This window comes from Mustelus asterias, chromosome 20 (genome assembly GCF_964213995.1).
Source record: "Mustelus asterias chromosome 20, sMusAst1.hap1.1, whole genome shotgun sequence".
NCBI classification, from domain to species: domain Eukaryota; kingdom Metazoa; phylum Chordata; class Chondrichthyes; order Carcharhiniformes; family Triakidae; genus Mustelus; species Mustelus asterias.
In genome coordinates, this window is record NC_135820.1 from 71135923 (window position 1) to 71149074 (window position 13152).

The following is a 13152-nucleotide window of genomic DNA, read 5'->3' on the forward strand; positions in this document are numbered from 1 at the left end:
ACATCCCGATCTGGAATGTTAGTCGGGCACATATATTTGACAACAGTCATTAGTTTCAGGAGGTTAATAGTGTAGATTATTTATGATATTAAGTCACTGCACCTGGTGGCAGCGAGATAGTTGCTGCCACTGAATTTGCCCAGTTGGACAGTGAGAAAAAAATGTAAAATATGATGGTGTCAAAAGCACTGTAAAAGCATTCATATATTCAATTTTTCTGATGCTGCAGTGCTGCCACTCTGCCACTAGAGCCCATCAGAGAACCAGTACATGGAGGTTTACAGCATGGAAACAGGCCCTTCGGCCCAACTTGTCCATGCAGCTCCTCATCATGTCAAAGGGTCTGAAGACTCACATTCCGTCGTGCCCACGGGGATTTCAATGCAGGTTTCCTGTGGGTTCTGAACAGCCATAGACTGGAGAATCCTTGAATGTTCCACCTCGTGTTTTTGCATTCCAAAGTCTCAGCTGGGCTCAGTGGTCGCACTCGAAAGGATTGAGGGTCTGAGCCCTCAGCCACGATTTCAGCGTCGCATCTAGACTGAGGCTTCAATGCAGCGCTGAGGGACTCAGACTTGCTGGCTTTCATATCAAGTGTTAACTCGAGGACCCAACTTTGCGTTCAGCTGAATGTAAAAGATCCGGTGGCACTCTTTGAAGAGTAAGGTGCTCCTCTGACGTCCGGGTTATCACTGTTATCATTATTAGCATCAGCATCATCAGTGCTGGCTCCTTGAGTAGTCACTCTACTGCTGGTGGCCGTACCCTTCAGCTGCCAGGACCCTAAGCTCGGGAATTCCCTCCTTACTTCCCTCTATCACTCCTTCCTCCTTTAGACCACTCGATCTATCTCTTTGCTTAAGCATTCCGTTATCTGCCTAATATCGCCTTACGTGGTTTGGGGTCAATTTTGTAATTCTTGTGTGAAGCAACTTGGAGGTGTTTTATTACATTAAAGGCGCTACATAAATACAAGTTGTTGTCACGTCCAAATCAGTTGTTGTATTTGCTTTTAACCATAACAATAGCAGTCACACGTCAGAACCTTTTTAGTTGGCTGTGAAGAGCTTTGGGTATTCGTTACCCAGGGTGGTGAATCTCTGGAATTCTCTGCCCACTGAAGTGGTGGAGGCTACCTCGTTGAATATGTTTAAGTCACGGATAGATGGATTCCTGATCGGTAAGGGAATTAAGGGTTATGGGGAGCAGGCGGGTAAGTGGAACTGATTCACTTCAGATCAGCCATGATCTTATTGAATGGCGGGGCAGGCTCGAGGGGCTAGATGGCCTACTCCTGCTCCTATTTCTTATTACAATAAGACACTGGCTGGGATTTTCCAGACGCCTTGCAGCGCAGGTTTTCCGGTGATGGAGGTGGCTCACCGTTGGCCGGTGCGTGGGATCTTTCAGTCCCACCGGAAGCAATGGCAGCATCGGGGGAACCCATAGCGAGGGCGCTGGAAAATCCCAGCCACTATGTGTGCCTTTTGGAAAATATGACGTAACAGAAATACTTTATATATTTTTTAAAAACTACTCGTATCTCAGGAAAAAACTAAAAACAAACCCTACCTATCATTTATTGAGAAAAACCTTTTAAAACCGCGTCACACAAACAAGCAAAATAATGACAATTTTTCTCATTCTTTCATGGGATGTCGACGTCACTGGCTGGGCCAGCATTTATTGCTCATCCCTAATTGCCCTTGAAATGAGTGGCTGGCTAAGCCATTTCGGTGGGTCACATTGCTCTGTCTCTGGGGTCGCACGGAGACCAGATCACACAAGGATGGCAGATTTCCTCTCCTGCAGGACACGAGTGAACCAGGTGGGCTTTTACAACAATCGATGTTTAACACACTTACTGAGACTGGCTTCACACACCAGAGTTATCGATTGAATTTAGATCCCACCGTCTGCCTTGGTGGGATTTGAACTCCATGTTCCCCGAAGCTATGGGACCAGTGACATCACCACGACACCACCATTTCCCGCTATTTCTCACGTTAAATATCAATGTTAGACGAGGTAAGTGCAAGTGATTGCACTATAAATATACCTTAAAGATAGGAAGCTTCTGTCTCTGTTGCTCTATGGAGAGGGATGCATATCGATTGTAAATCACTGCCGTCCCACTTGCTTCTGCAGAACTCACTCGCTCCTCAGACACGCCAACTCCAGGGCCTTCGGTACCTAAGCAATGGGATGTCGTGAAACTCCATTTTAAATCTGAAGTAATCATTCACCCTTCTCCTTACCCTCCTGAAGATTCACACTCCTGCCAAAGTTCAAGTTCATATGCAATTAACACATGCACAATCCCTACAACTTGACACTGAAATTTGTCAGCAGGTTACTTGATCATGAAATACATCGCGGGTTCACCCATCATTCACATGTGCCACAAGGTGTCACTGGGTGGAAGCAAGGCTGCTTTTCCCCCTTCCATTGCCCTGGAACAGAAACTGAACTGAGAACAATCTGGCCTAATGAAGTAACCCTGGGAGGGTAGTTGAGAGTCAACCAGACTGCTGTGGCTCTGGAGTCACATGTGGGCCAGACCGGGTAAGGGTGGCAGATTTCCTTCCCTAAAGGACATTAGTGAGCCAGATGGGTTTTTCCGACAATCATAGAAATCATAGAATCCCTACAGCACAGAAAGAGGCCATTCGGCCCATCGAGTCTGCACCGACCACAATCCCACCCAGGCCCTATCCCCACATCCCTACATATTTTACCCACTAATCCCTCTAACCTACGCATCTCACGGCACTAAGGGGCAATTTTTAGCATGGCCAATCAACCTAACCCGCACATCTTTGGACTGTGGGAGGAAACCGGAGCACCCGGAGGAAACCCACGCAGACACAAGGAGAATGTGCAAACTCCGCACAGACAGTGACCCAAGCCGGGAATCGAACCCAGGTCCCTGGAGCTGTGAAGCAGCAGTGCTAACCACTGTGCTACTGTGCCACCACCATCGACAATGGTTTCATGGTCATCGGTAGATTCTTAATTTCAGGTTTATTTAATGAATTCAAATTCACATCTGCCATGAACTTGGGTCCCCAGAACATTAGCTGAGCTTCTGGATTAATAGTCTAGCGATAATACCACTAGGCCATTCACGATTCTTTTACGAACAGTAGCTGTGGCTCAGAGGGTGTCACCTGTGCCACTTAGTGAGAATGTTCTGGGTTCTATTCCAGACCCACACACGTGAGGAAAGATTGGGTCTGTATCCTTTAGAGTTCAGAAGAATGAAAGGTGATCTTATCGAAACATACAAGATTCTGAGAGGACTTGACAGGATGGATGCTGAGAGGATATTTATCCCACAGGAGAGACTAGCACTGGGCGGCACAGTGGTTAGCACTGCTGCCTCACAGCGCCAGGGACCCGGGTTCAATTCCGGCCTTGGGTGACTGTCTGTGAAGAATTTGCACATTCTCCCAGTGTCTGCGTGGGTTTCCTCCCACAGTCCAAAGATGCGCAGGTTAGTTTGACTGGCTATGCTATATTGCCCCTTAGTGTCCAAAGATGTATAGGCTAGGGGAATTAGCAGCGTAAATATGTGGGGTTACGGGGATAGGGCCCGGGTAAGATGCTCTGTCGGAGAGTTGAGGCCGATTATCAGGGGGATTATCAAGGAAAATGCGTGGATTATCAGGGTAAATACATGTGGTTATGGGGATTGGGCCTGGGTGGGATTGTTGTCAGTGTAGGTTTGATAGGCCGAATGGCCTCCTCCTGCGCTGTAGTGATTCTATTCTCTGAAAGCTTCTCTCTCAGAGGATTGTTATTCTGTGGAATTCTCTTCCTTACAGAGTAGTGGAAGCAGGGTCACCGAATATTTTTAAGGTTGAGTTGGATAAATCAGCTCTGATGAAGAGCCATCTAGACTCAAAACATTGGCTCTATTTCCTCTCCACGGATACTGTCAGACCTGCTGAGATTTTTCAGCATTTCCTGTTTTTGTTTCAGATTCCAGCATCCACTGCATTTTGCTTTTCATCTTAGATAATTTTTTGATTGACAAGGGGGTCAAAGGGTATGGGGGTAAACAGAAAAATGGAGGCCACAATCAGATCAGCCACGACCTTATCAAAGAACAGAGCAGGTTTGAGGGGCTGAGTGGCCTACTCCTAATTCATATGTTTGTAAAGTCTAGGCTGACACATCAGAGCAGCGCTCTCGGGGTATGGCATCACTGAAGGTGCCATTTATCAGGTCAGATGTTAAGCTGAGATCCCACCTGACCTCTTAGATGACTATTAAAGATCCCAAGGCACAATGCAAAGAGCAGTGCACTTGCCCCCAGTGTTCAAGACAATAGTTATCCCTCAATCAATATCACTAAAGCAGATTATTGGGTCATTATTGTATTGCAGTTCGTGGAAGCTTGCTGTGCACTTGCTGCTACGTTCCCCACATAACAGTGACGACACCTCAAAAGTACTTCTTTGGCTGTAAAGTACTTTGAGATGTTCTTGAGGGACACTGTATAAATGTAAATTAATCCCACTGTCAGTATTCATTTTTACGGTCAGACGGGAATATACCAAGATAAAGGCAAAATACTGCGGATGCTGGAATCTGAAACAAAAACAGAAAATGCTGGAAAATCTCAGCAGGTCTGACAGCGTCTGTGGAGAGAGAATAGAATCGATGTTTCCAGTCTGAGTAACCCTTCGCCAGAGCTGAAGGCAAGGAAAATAGGGCAAGGCGTATACTGTGAGGGTGAGGAGAGGGGTGTAGGGGTGGAGGCGGTGTAATTGATAGGAATGGCATAGGCAAAAAGACAAAGGGAATGTAAATGGTAATGATAAAGGTAGGGATGATGCTAATAGCGTCCATTAAGAGATCAGAATGTGTAAATAGCAGAACAAAGGTGCAGAGTGTGCAGCACGGTAGCGCAGTGGTTAGCACTGCTGCTTCACAGCTCCAGGGTCCCGGGTTCGATTCCCGGCTCGGGTCACTGTCTGTGTGGAGTTTGCTCGTTCTCCTCGTGTCAACGTGGGTTTCCTCCGGGTGCTCGGGTTTCCTCCCACAGTCCAAAGATGTGCGGGTTAGGTTGATTGGCCAGGTTAAAAAAAAATTGCCCCTTAGAATCCTAAAATGCGTAGGTTAGAGGGATTGGCGGGTAAATATGTGGGGGTAGGGCCTGGGTGGGATTGTGGTCGGTGCAGACTCGATGGGCCGAATGGCCTCCTTCTGCACTGTAGGGTTTCTATGATGAGTGTAGGAATGTGGCAGATGGCCTGGGGGGTTAAACAAGATGGAAAGTGAGATATTAGAAGTGGAAAAATAAGAATGTAAAGTAATAAAAATGAGTGGAGCTGGAGGATAGAGTCCATGGTCTGAAGTTGTTGAACTCAGTGTTCAGTCCAGAAGGCTGCCAAGTGCCCAATCAGAAGATGAGGAAAAGTATCACACTTCAGTCAGTTTGCTATTTTTCCCAGCATCAAATTAGCCAGAAACCAAAGGCTCCATTTTATTATAATTTGTTCACAGAATATGAACAAAGTCTGCAATTATTACCCATCCCTAGCTGCCCTTGAATGTGGTCATGAATTGGCATCTTGAATACAACTGAGTGGCTTGTTAGGCATTTCAGAGGGGAGTTAGGAGTTAACCACACTGATGTGGGTCTGGAGTCACATGTAGACCAGGCCGGGTAAGGAGGGCAGATTTCCTTCCCTAAAGAACATTTGTGGACGAGTTGGAATTTTACAACAATCCAGTAGTTACATGGCCACAATTACCAATACTCGCTTTTCATTCCGGATTTAATTGTTTAACCCAATTTAAATTCCCCAGTTGTCGTGGAGAGATTTCAATTCACGTCTCCAGATCATTCATCTGGGCCTCTGGATTACTAGTCCTGGAAATTTTCAAACATCCGACTGCTTATCGGGCATTTAAGTCACGCAGCAGTTTACAACCCACTCAGTGCCTGGGGTGCTCTCTGCCGAGAACACCCTAGTTCCACTTACCCCCCATTAGTGACTGATCGTATGACTGCAAATATTATTCCAATCTCCAATCTAAGGTGGCAGACCCCAGAGTGAACTGTTAGTGATGGGGATGAGCGGGCAGTGTTTGGGGGTTTCGCTGAAAAGAATGGCGCAACGTATCTCAGTTGTTTGTGGAAATAATGAGCTGCTTTGAAAAACAGGACTAAGCTTGAGGAAATTCTACATTTTGAAGCGAAAAATAAGTAAACGAAGTGAAGTATTAAATTCTAGACAATAAAACAAAACCAATTGCATTCAGTATTTCTTTGAGGGGGGGAGAGGTGGGGATGTGATAAGACAGGGTAAGTGTCTTTCAATGCAGAATGCATCCATGCGGCAAGAGATTAGGAGAGGTAACTGGAAACCAGGTATAGGAACATACAAAAAAATGCAGGAAGTCAAATGGCCTCTTGAATCTGTTCCACTATTCATACCTGACCTCCTATGTTAACTCCACTTTTCTGCCCTATTCCCACATTTGGGATTTGAGGAGTTTTTAAAAATGTGAAGGGTGGTGCAAGGAGTGAAACGTTCATGTTTCTGTTAGTGCTTAGTCTTTCTTTCTCTCCATTGTGTCAATGTTACTCCGAATAGAACTTAATGCAGTCAATATTTATCTACCGCAGACAGAATTTGCAGTTACCATTAAACTACACCCACCATTCTGGTCTTTGTCTCAGCTCTGAAGGTACAAAACCTCTCCATTCATACCCATGGAATACAAGAACATTTAAAGAGAAAATATTTGACCAGTGTTGTTTAATAAAATGTGTCACCTTGTAGCCTAGCAATGATTGTAAAGCACTACGTCAATTTTAACTTTGCACAGTATTATTGCCTTGTCACAGACATTTCCTTTACATTTTGCAGCATCAATGTTAGGTCAATATTGTCCAACATTTTGTTGAAATTCGCTGTCCCTTGGAAGAAAAAAAAATAGGTGGCATAAGTAGTCAAGGTGTTCAATAAAGTGTCTCACAAAAGGTTTGTCAGGGAAATTCAAATATTTGGATTAAGATGAAAGATAGTAGTACAGATAAATATTGGTCAATGGACAGGAAACCAAGAGTTAGAGTAAATGAATGTCACTCAGATGGAGAATGGTGATAAGTGCGAAATGCTAAGCTCATTGTCAGGTCCACTTGGATGGATGAACAAAGAGATCTAGAGATCTAAACGCATAATTCTCTGAAAATGCAGGTGGATGAAGACACTCAAGAAGGCCAATATTTTACATTTTATAAAAAGGGGAATTGAGCACAAGTGCACTAAAAATAACAAGGATAAGTTTTCACAAAGTGTCTGTTCGGCTCATTCGAAAACCATGTGTAGTTTTGGCCACCTCATTACATATAGGACATTAATGTCTCAGGTGGCATATAACCAAGGAAGAATGAGAAACTCTAGTTATGAGGAAAGACCCGAGATGCATGGTCTATTTCCACACCAACAGTGAAAGGTAAAAGGAGGTTTAATGGAGGCGTTTTTTAAAATTATGAAGTTTTGATAAGAGTGAATAGGGAGGGATTGTTTCCTCTAGTTGGGGAGTCAATGATGAGGGAATCATCAAGTTAAAACCATCATTAGGAGAGTAAGGAAAGGCGTTAGGAGAAGTTTCTTTGTACGGTGGGATTACTGGAGCATGGAATACTTCACTGGGGAGAATAAGTAAGGTGGCATTTCATCTTATAAGGTACTAGAAAAATATTTGATGCAGAGGAAGGTACAGATCTATGGGAACAGAGCAGAGCTGTGGCACTGATCTAATAAAGAGCTGGTTCAGACACAGTATACCTTCTTCTGTAATGGAAACTTTTTTGGCTCAATGAATGTCATTGAGAAAGCAAAGGGTGGATCTAAAAGAAATAGAGGGTTTTAGTAGACTTTATATTTAATATTAGAGCACTGCAGCAAACAAAGCAAATAGAATGTTGAACTACCAACATTTAAATATAATTACGCTTAAACATTGCAGCATTCTGGTCAAATGGCATCATGAGTACCACATAGCTAGTTCTGTCCACCGAGTCATTGGCTCTAGAGTTAGTCCAGAAAACAGCAGTAAAAATGATCCTTAGGGACTTGTTCCACTGAGCTTCAGTAAAGACTAGAGAAACCTGAGTTATTCAGCATCAAATCAAGGAAGCTGAAAGAGATGATCTTATCGGTGGATACAAAATGATAGCCAGAATAAAATTAATATCAATCAAAAGCACAAAAACTTGAGAGTAGGACAAAGGGAAATTGGGGGACTGATTTTAGGGAGTTCTTCACAAAATGATCAACAAATGGAAGAGTCATGTAGATTTCTGAAACTGAAGAACCTAGAATTATTTAACAGTGGGTGCCAGTAAGAGGCAATTGTAGAGTCTGTTCGAAAGAATGAGTTAGCAGGATCCAACGGGATACCTCATGAATCTCCTTTGATAAATCCACTATCTGAACAGGCTAATCATTAGATTGTGTTAACTGATCTTAATAAGTGTGCCAGTCATGTGCTAGACTTGGCCATCAGGAATGGTAAACGTGTAGAGAACCAAACTCATATTGCCATGATTCAAGTGTCACCTTGTGTCAGTGCTAATATTCTCATTGCTAATTTGAAAGATCCCCATTCCAGGAGTCAAGTGCATAATGTAGGCTGACACTGCAGCACAATCTTAAGGGAGTGTCATTTTGTCAGAGGTTCTGTCTTTCAGATGAAGGGTAAAACCAATGGCTCAAGTACCTGTTCAATTGGACATAAAAAGAGACCCTGGCACTATTGGAAAAGGATCAGGAAGATCCCCTGCTGTCCTGACTGACAATCTTTCCTCAATCCACAGCACCAGAATGGAGGAACTAGTAATTTGACAGATGAAGTGTTAATTTGCTGTAAGAAGTGGGATCTCACTGTGCAAAAATGACTATCATGATATACTCCTTAGAAAAATGACTGCCATGCTTCGCAGAGCAACAGCAAGGACGACTGAAAAGTAGCTCACCGGCTGCCAAGCACATCAGGGCATTTCTGCGGATGTGGGAAAACAGCTTACATGGCTGTCAATTCTTGCTAATGTGATCAGGAGTCCTTCACTCCAGGCAGGGGTCAGGGACTCAATCCTGACACACAAAGTCAGCAGTGCAAGGATCACAGCAACAACAGCATTTGAGGGCGAGCGGGGGGTCAAATAACGAGAAAACCTTGTAGATTAATTAAAGGTCGAGACAAAGTGAGTGTAACCTGGGATCCCCAGGCAGCTGGGTGCGACACACCCCTTTCTCTATACTGGAATCACACACCCACCCTGCTGGCAGCTGGCGAGCGTCTTCTTAGCATTACATTTTTTTAAAGTATTCTTTCTATCTAAGGGCTCTGCGGGGCGCCTGCTCCTCTACGACACCCTCCCCCCGCTCTGCCCGCTCCGGATCCGATCTTATTTCCCTCAGCATTTCATCTTTACCTGGTTTCCAAAACTTCGCTGCTGCCATGGGGGCCGCCATCTTGGTGTGAAAGGTCACGGGGAGACCTGTCAATCATCGTTGCGTCATCAGTGGACTGTCAGGCTCCCTTCCCACACCCTCTTTGCAGATTTGCACTGCATGCATTCGCTGCACTTATAGTCGCATTGATGCTTAACATGCTTCTTCTTGCATGCACTCACTCCAGTTACAGTCACAATGACGCTTAACATGCAGTTTCTTGCATGCACTCACTCCAGTTACAATCACATTGATGCTTAACATGCCTTTTCTTGCATACAGTCCCTCCAGATTCAATCGCAATGATCCTTAACAAGCTTTTTCTTGGATGCACTAACTCCATTGGGCAGCACGGCGGCACAGTGGTTAGCACTGCTGCCTCACAGCGCCAGGGACCCGGGTTCAATTCCATTTTTGGGTCACTGTCTGTGCGGAGTTTGCACGTTCTCCCCGTGTCGGGGTGGGTTTCCTCCGGGTGCTCTGGTTTCCTCCCACAGTCTGAAAGACATGCTGGTTAGGTGCATTGGCCATGATAAATCCACCCGAACAGGTGCCAGAATGTGGTGACTGGGGGATTTTCACAGTAACTTCATTGCAGTGTTAATGTAAGCCTACTTGTGACACTAATAAATAAACTTAAAGCAGTCACAATCACATTGATGCTTAATATGCCTTTTCTTTTGCCTTGTTAAAAAAAAAATACCTAAAGGTTACACAGGAAATATTCTCTTCCACCTTCCGTCGGGAAAAAGATACAAAAGTCTGAGGTCATATACCAATTGACTCAAGAATAGCTTCTTCCCTGCTGCCATCGGACTTTTAAATGGTCCTATCATATATTAAGTTGATCTTTCCCTCCACCCTAGCTATGAGTGTAACACTACATTCTGCACCCTCTCCTCTCCTTCTCCCCTATGTACTCTACGAGCAGTATGTTTTGTCTGTATAGCGCGCAAGAAACAATACTTTTCACTGTATCCCAATAATAATAAATCAAATCAAACCGTTATTTGCATTGCATTAGTTGGTTTGCTGCAGGCTAAATAGGGGAATGAATGGTGGCCCCTGCTTTAGATTTGATGGTGGGACATCAGAGCATACAAAATGCTGAAACTACAAAGCAAATATCTGAAAGAAGTATTTTTCAATTATTAAAAAAGGTGGAGACGGAACCTATGGACTGGGGAAGAATTTAAATGAGTAAGGTGGGAGCAGGGTACGTTAAAAATAAAATGGCATTGGGGTAAATAAAGGGTGAAGCCATTGGAATGAAGTAAGATGATAAATTAATTGAATTGATAGGTTTGAGGAAATGACCAATCAAACAAACTGTCTGATTTGATTTATTATTGTCACATGTTTCGGGACACGGTGAAAAGTATTGTTTCTTGCACGCTATACAGACAATACGTACCATTCATAGAGAAGGAAAGGAGAGGGTGCAGAATATAGTATTGCAGTTACAGATAGGGTGAAGAGAAAGATCAGTTTAATATGTGATAGGTCAATTTAAAAGTCTGATGGCCATAGGGTAGAAGCTGTTCTTGAGTCGGTTGGTCTTTGCACCAATACTTGGAGTATTACAGCTAAAGGGAAGAATTGGAGATAAAAACTCCAGCTCATGGAGGGGCATTGTAGCAATTATAGGGACTTTGTTGGCGTTCAAGGACACAACATAAAGGATATTTTAGAAAGGGATGGGATGGCATGAAAAAGGAAGGAAACGACAGTGTTAAAAAAAACTACCATTATAGATGGTGAAGGGACCCATGTGAGCATTAGCAACGCTCCAGGAATCACTCCAGGCAGACCTAAGAAAAGAATGCAATAGTGCTTTGGGGAATACTTTATGGAGCAGCTGACTCATAACTTAACAGAGGAATATATTTATATGCAAATTATGATGGCTTGTGACAAGGAAAATGCCTATCTGCACACAGATTTGGAGAGAAATAGTAGCACTTGTAGAAAATGAATTCAAGGTGATTTCCAAAAGCACAAGTCATCAGTTTAACAGGGGAGCTGGCAGCACTTGATTTAATTATGACACAACGAGTGATTAATGCATGAAAAATACTTCCAGATGGAACAGTGGAGGTAAAAACCTGAGAATCATTTAGGAAACAATTAGATACTTCAAGTTCAGGAATGCTGAGTTTTTTTAGATTAATGAAGTAAGGTGGACTAAACAGCTTCCCTCATCATAATTACCTTGTAGTAACGGATTAGAAAGAGTTCATACTTAGGTAATAACAGAACATCTTGGGAACAGTACCATATTAAAATTGAATGGACCATCAGGCTTGAAGGATAGAAAGTGTCACAAACCAAGGACTTGGATGGTCAGGTATGAGAGAGGAATTGGAACAAGCTGAGAGAAATTATGGGTTCTGATGAAGTGTTACTTGAAATATAGATCTTATTACTTACTTACCTGGCAGGCTGAAACCATAATCTGGCAGGTGATGAGGCTAGCCCATTGTACTTGGGCTGGTCTGATGCCTGCGATGGTGGTCTGCCCAGGCTAGGTTAGAGTAAAGGATCAAGGTCACCAATGAGGTTAAACCGAGGCTTCACCTGATGCAATTTTTCAAAGCTATCTCAGCCTTTTGGCTAAGATCAAAGGTTACATCAAGCCCGGGAGGGGGTGCAATGCCTCATCCTGTCAGCTGGGATCTTGTTTGTTCCTCATGTGGGGACCATGAATTAGATTCGATTTGAATTGGGTTTTTTGGTTGGAATAAAAGTACCGAAAGGTACCAAAAGAAAAACAAGCCTTACTTGTCTCGTGGAAGGAGTATGAAAAGATGCTTTCTAAGGGTTATAGTAAAGACAATAAATGCATCAAGAAAGGGAGGTTACTAAAGGTGAGCCCATTAAAATGAGTTTAAGTGTCAATGTTTTTTGTATCTTCATGCTCACATTCTTCTCTTTGGAGAATAGCTGTGTTGGAAGGTTTATCAGATTTACAAAGAACAAAGAAAAATTACAGCACAGGAACAGGCCCTTCGGCCCTCCAAACATGCACTGGCGCTGCTGCCCGATTGAACTAAAACCCCCTACCCTCTGGGGACCATATCCCTCTATTCCCATCCTATTCATGTATTTGTCAAGACGCCCCTTAAAAGTCATTATTGCATCTGCTTCCACCACCTCCCCCGGCAGTGAGTTCCAGGCACCCACCACCCTCTGTGTACAAAACGTGCCTCGTACATCTCCTTTAAACCTTGCCCCTCGTACCTTAAACATATGCCCCCTAGTAATTGGTTCAACAGGTTTATTCTAACCTGTTGAACCAAATGTAGAATGTTCCTCCCATGGCTAACAAATCCTGGAGTGGGACCTGAGCTCCTGGCTCAGAGGCAGGGATATGATCTACTGAGCCCCGCTGAATGTCAGTACGGCAGAAGTGCCAAACAGATATTTTGCTTCTTTCACCATCAAGGTACAAAATGTCATGCCAAAATGTACATAGAAGATATTGCATCAGTGGTAGGGAGAAAACTACAGGGATTATCAAATTGTGGAATTGAAGGCAAACAAAATCCTGAGGCTCAGACAGCTTCTGGTCCTTGCTACTAAAAAAGGTTACAGACTAGATTCAAAGATTGCCAAATTAGAAGTTGGCAAATGGTATGTTTTTATTAAAAAGGGAGAAAAAAGCAACAAACTC

The 13152-nt window shown here is 43.7% G+C and overlaps 1 protein-coding gene across 1 annotated transcript in view; it reads right to left on the reverse strand.

Annotated features, from left to right (window-relative positions):
• Positions 1-9504, reverse strand: part of dhx35 (DEAH-box helicase 35) — a 67087-nt gene extending 57583 nt beyond the window's left edge. Inside the window, exons 1-2 of the mRNA XM_078236809.1 lie at positions 9461-9504; positions 2060-2193 (exon numbers count right to left, since the gene is read on the reverse strand). Coding sequence (XP_078092935.1) covers positions 2060-2193; positions 9461-9500 — 174 coding nt within the window. The 5' untranslated portion in view covers positions 9501-9504. The remainder of the gene's footprint in view (positions 1-2059; positions 2194-9460) is intronic.
• Positions 9505-13152: the final 3648 nt, after the last annotated feature.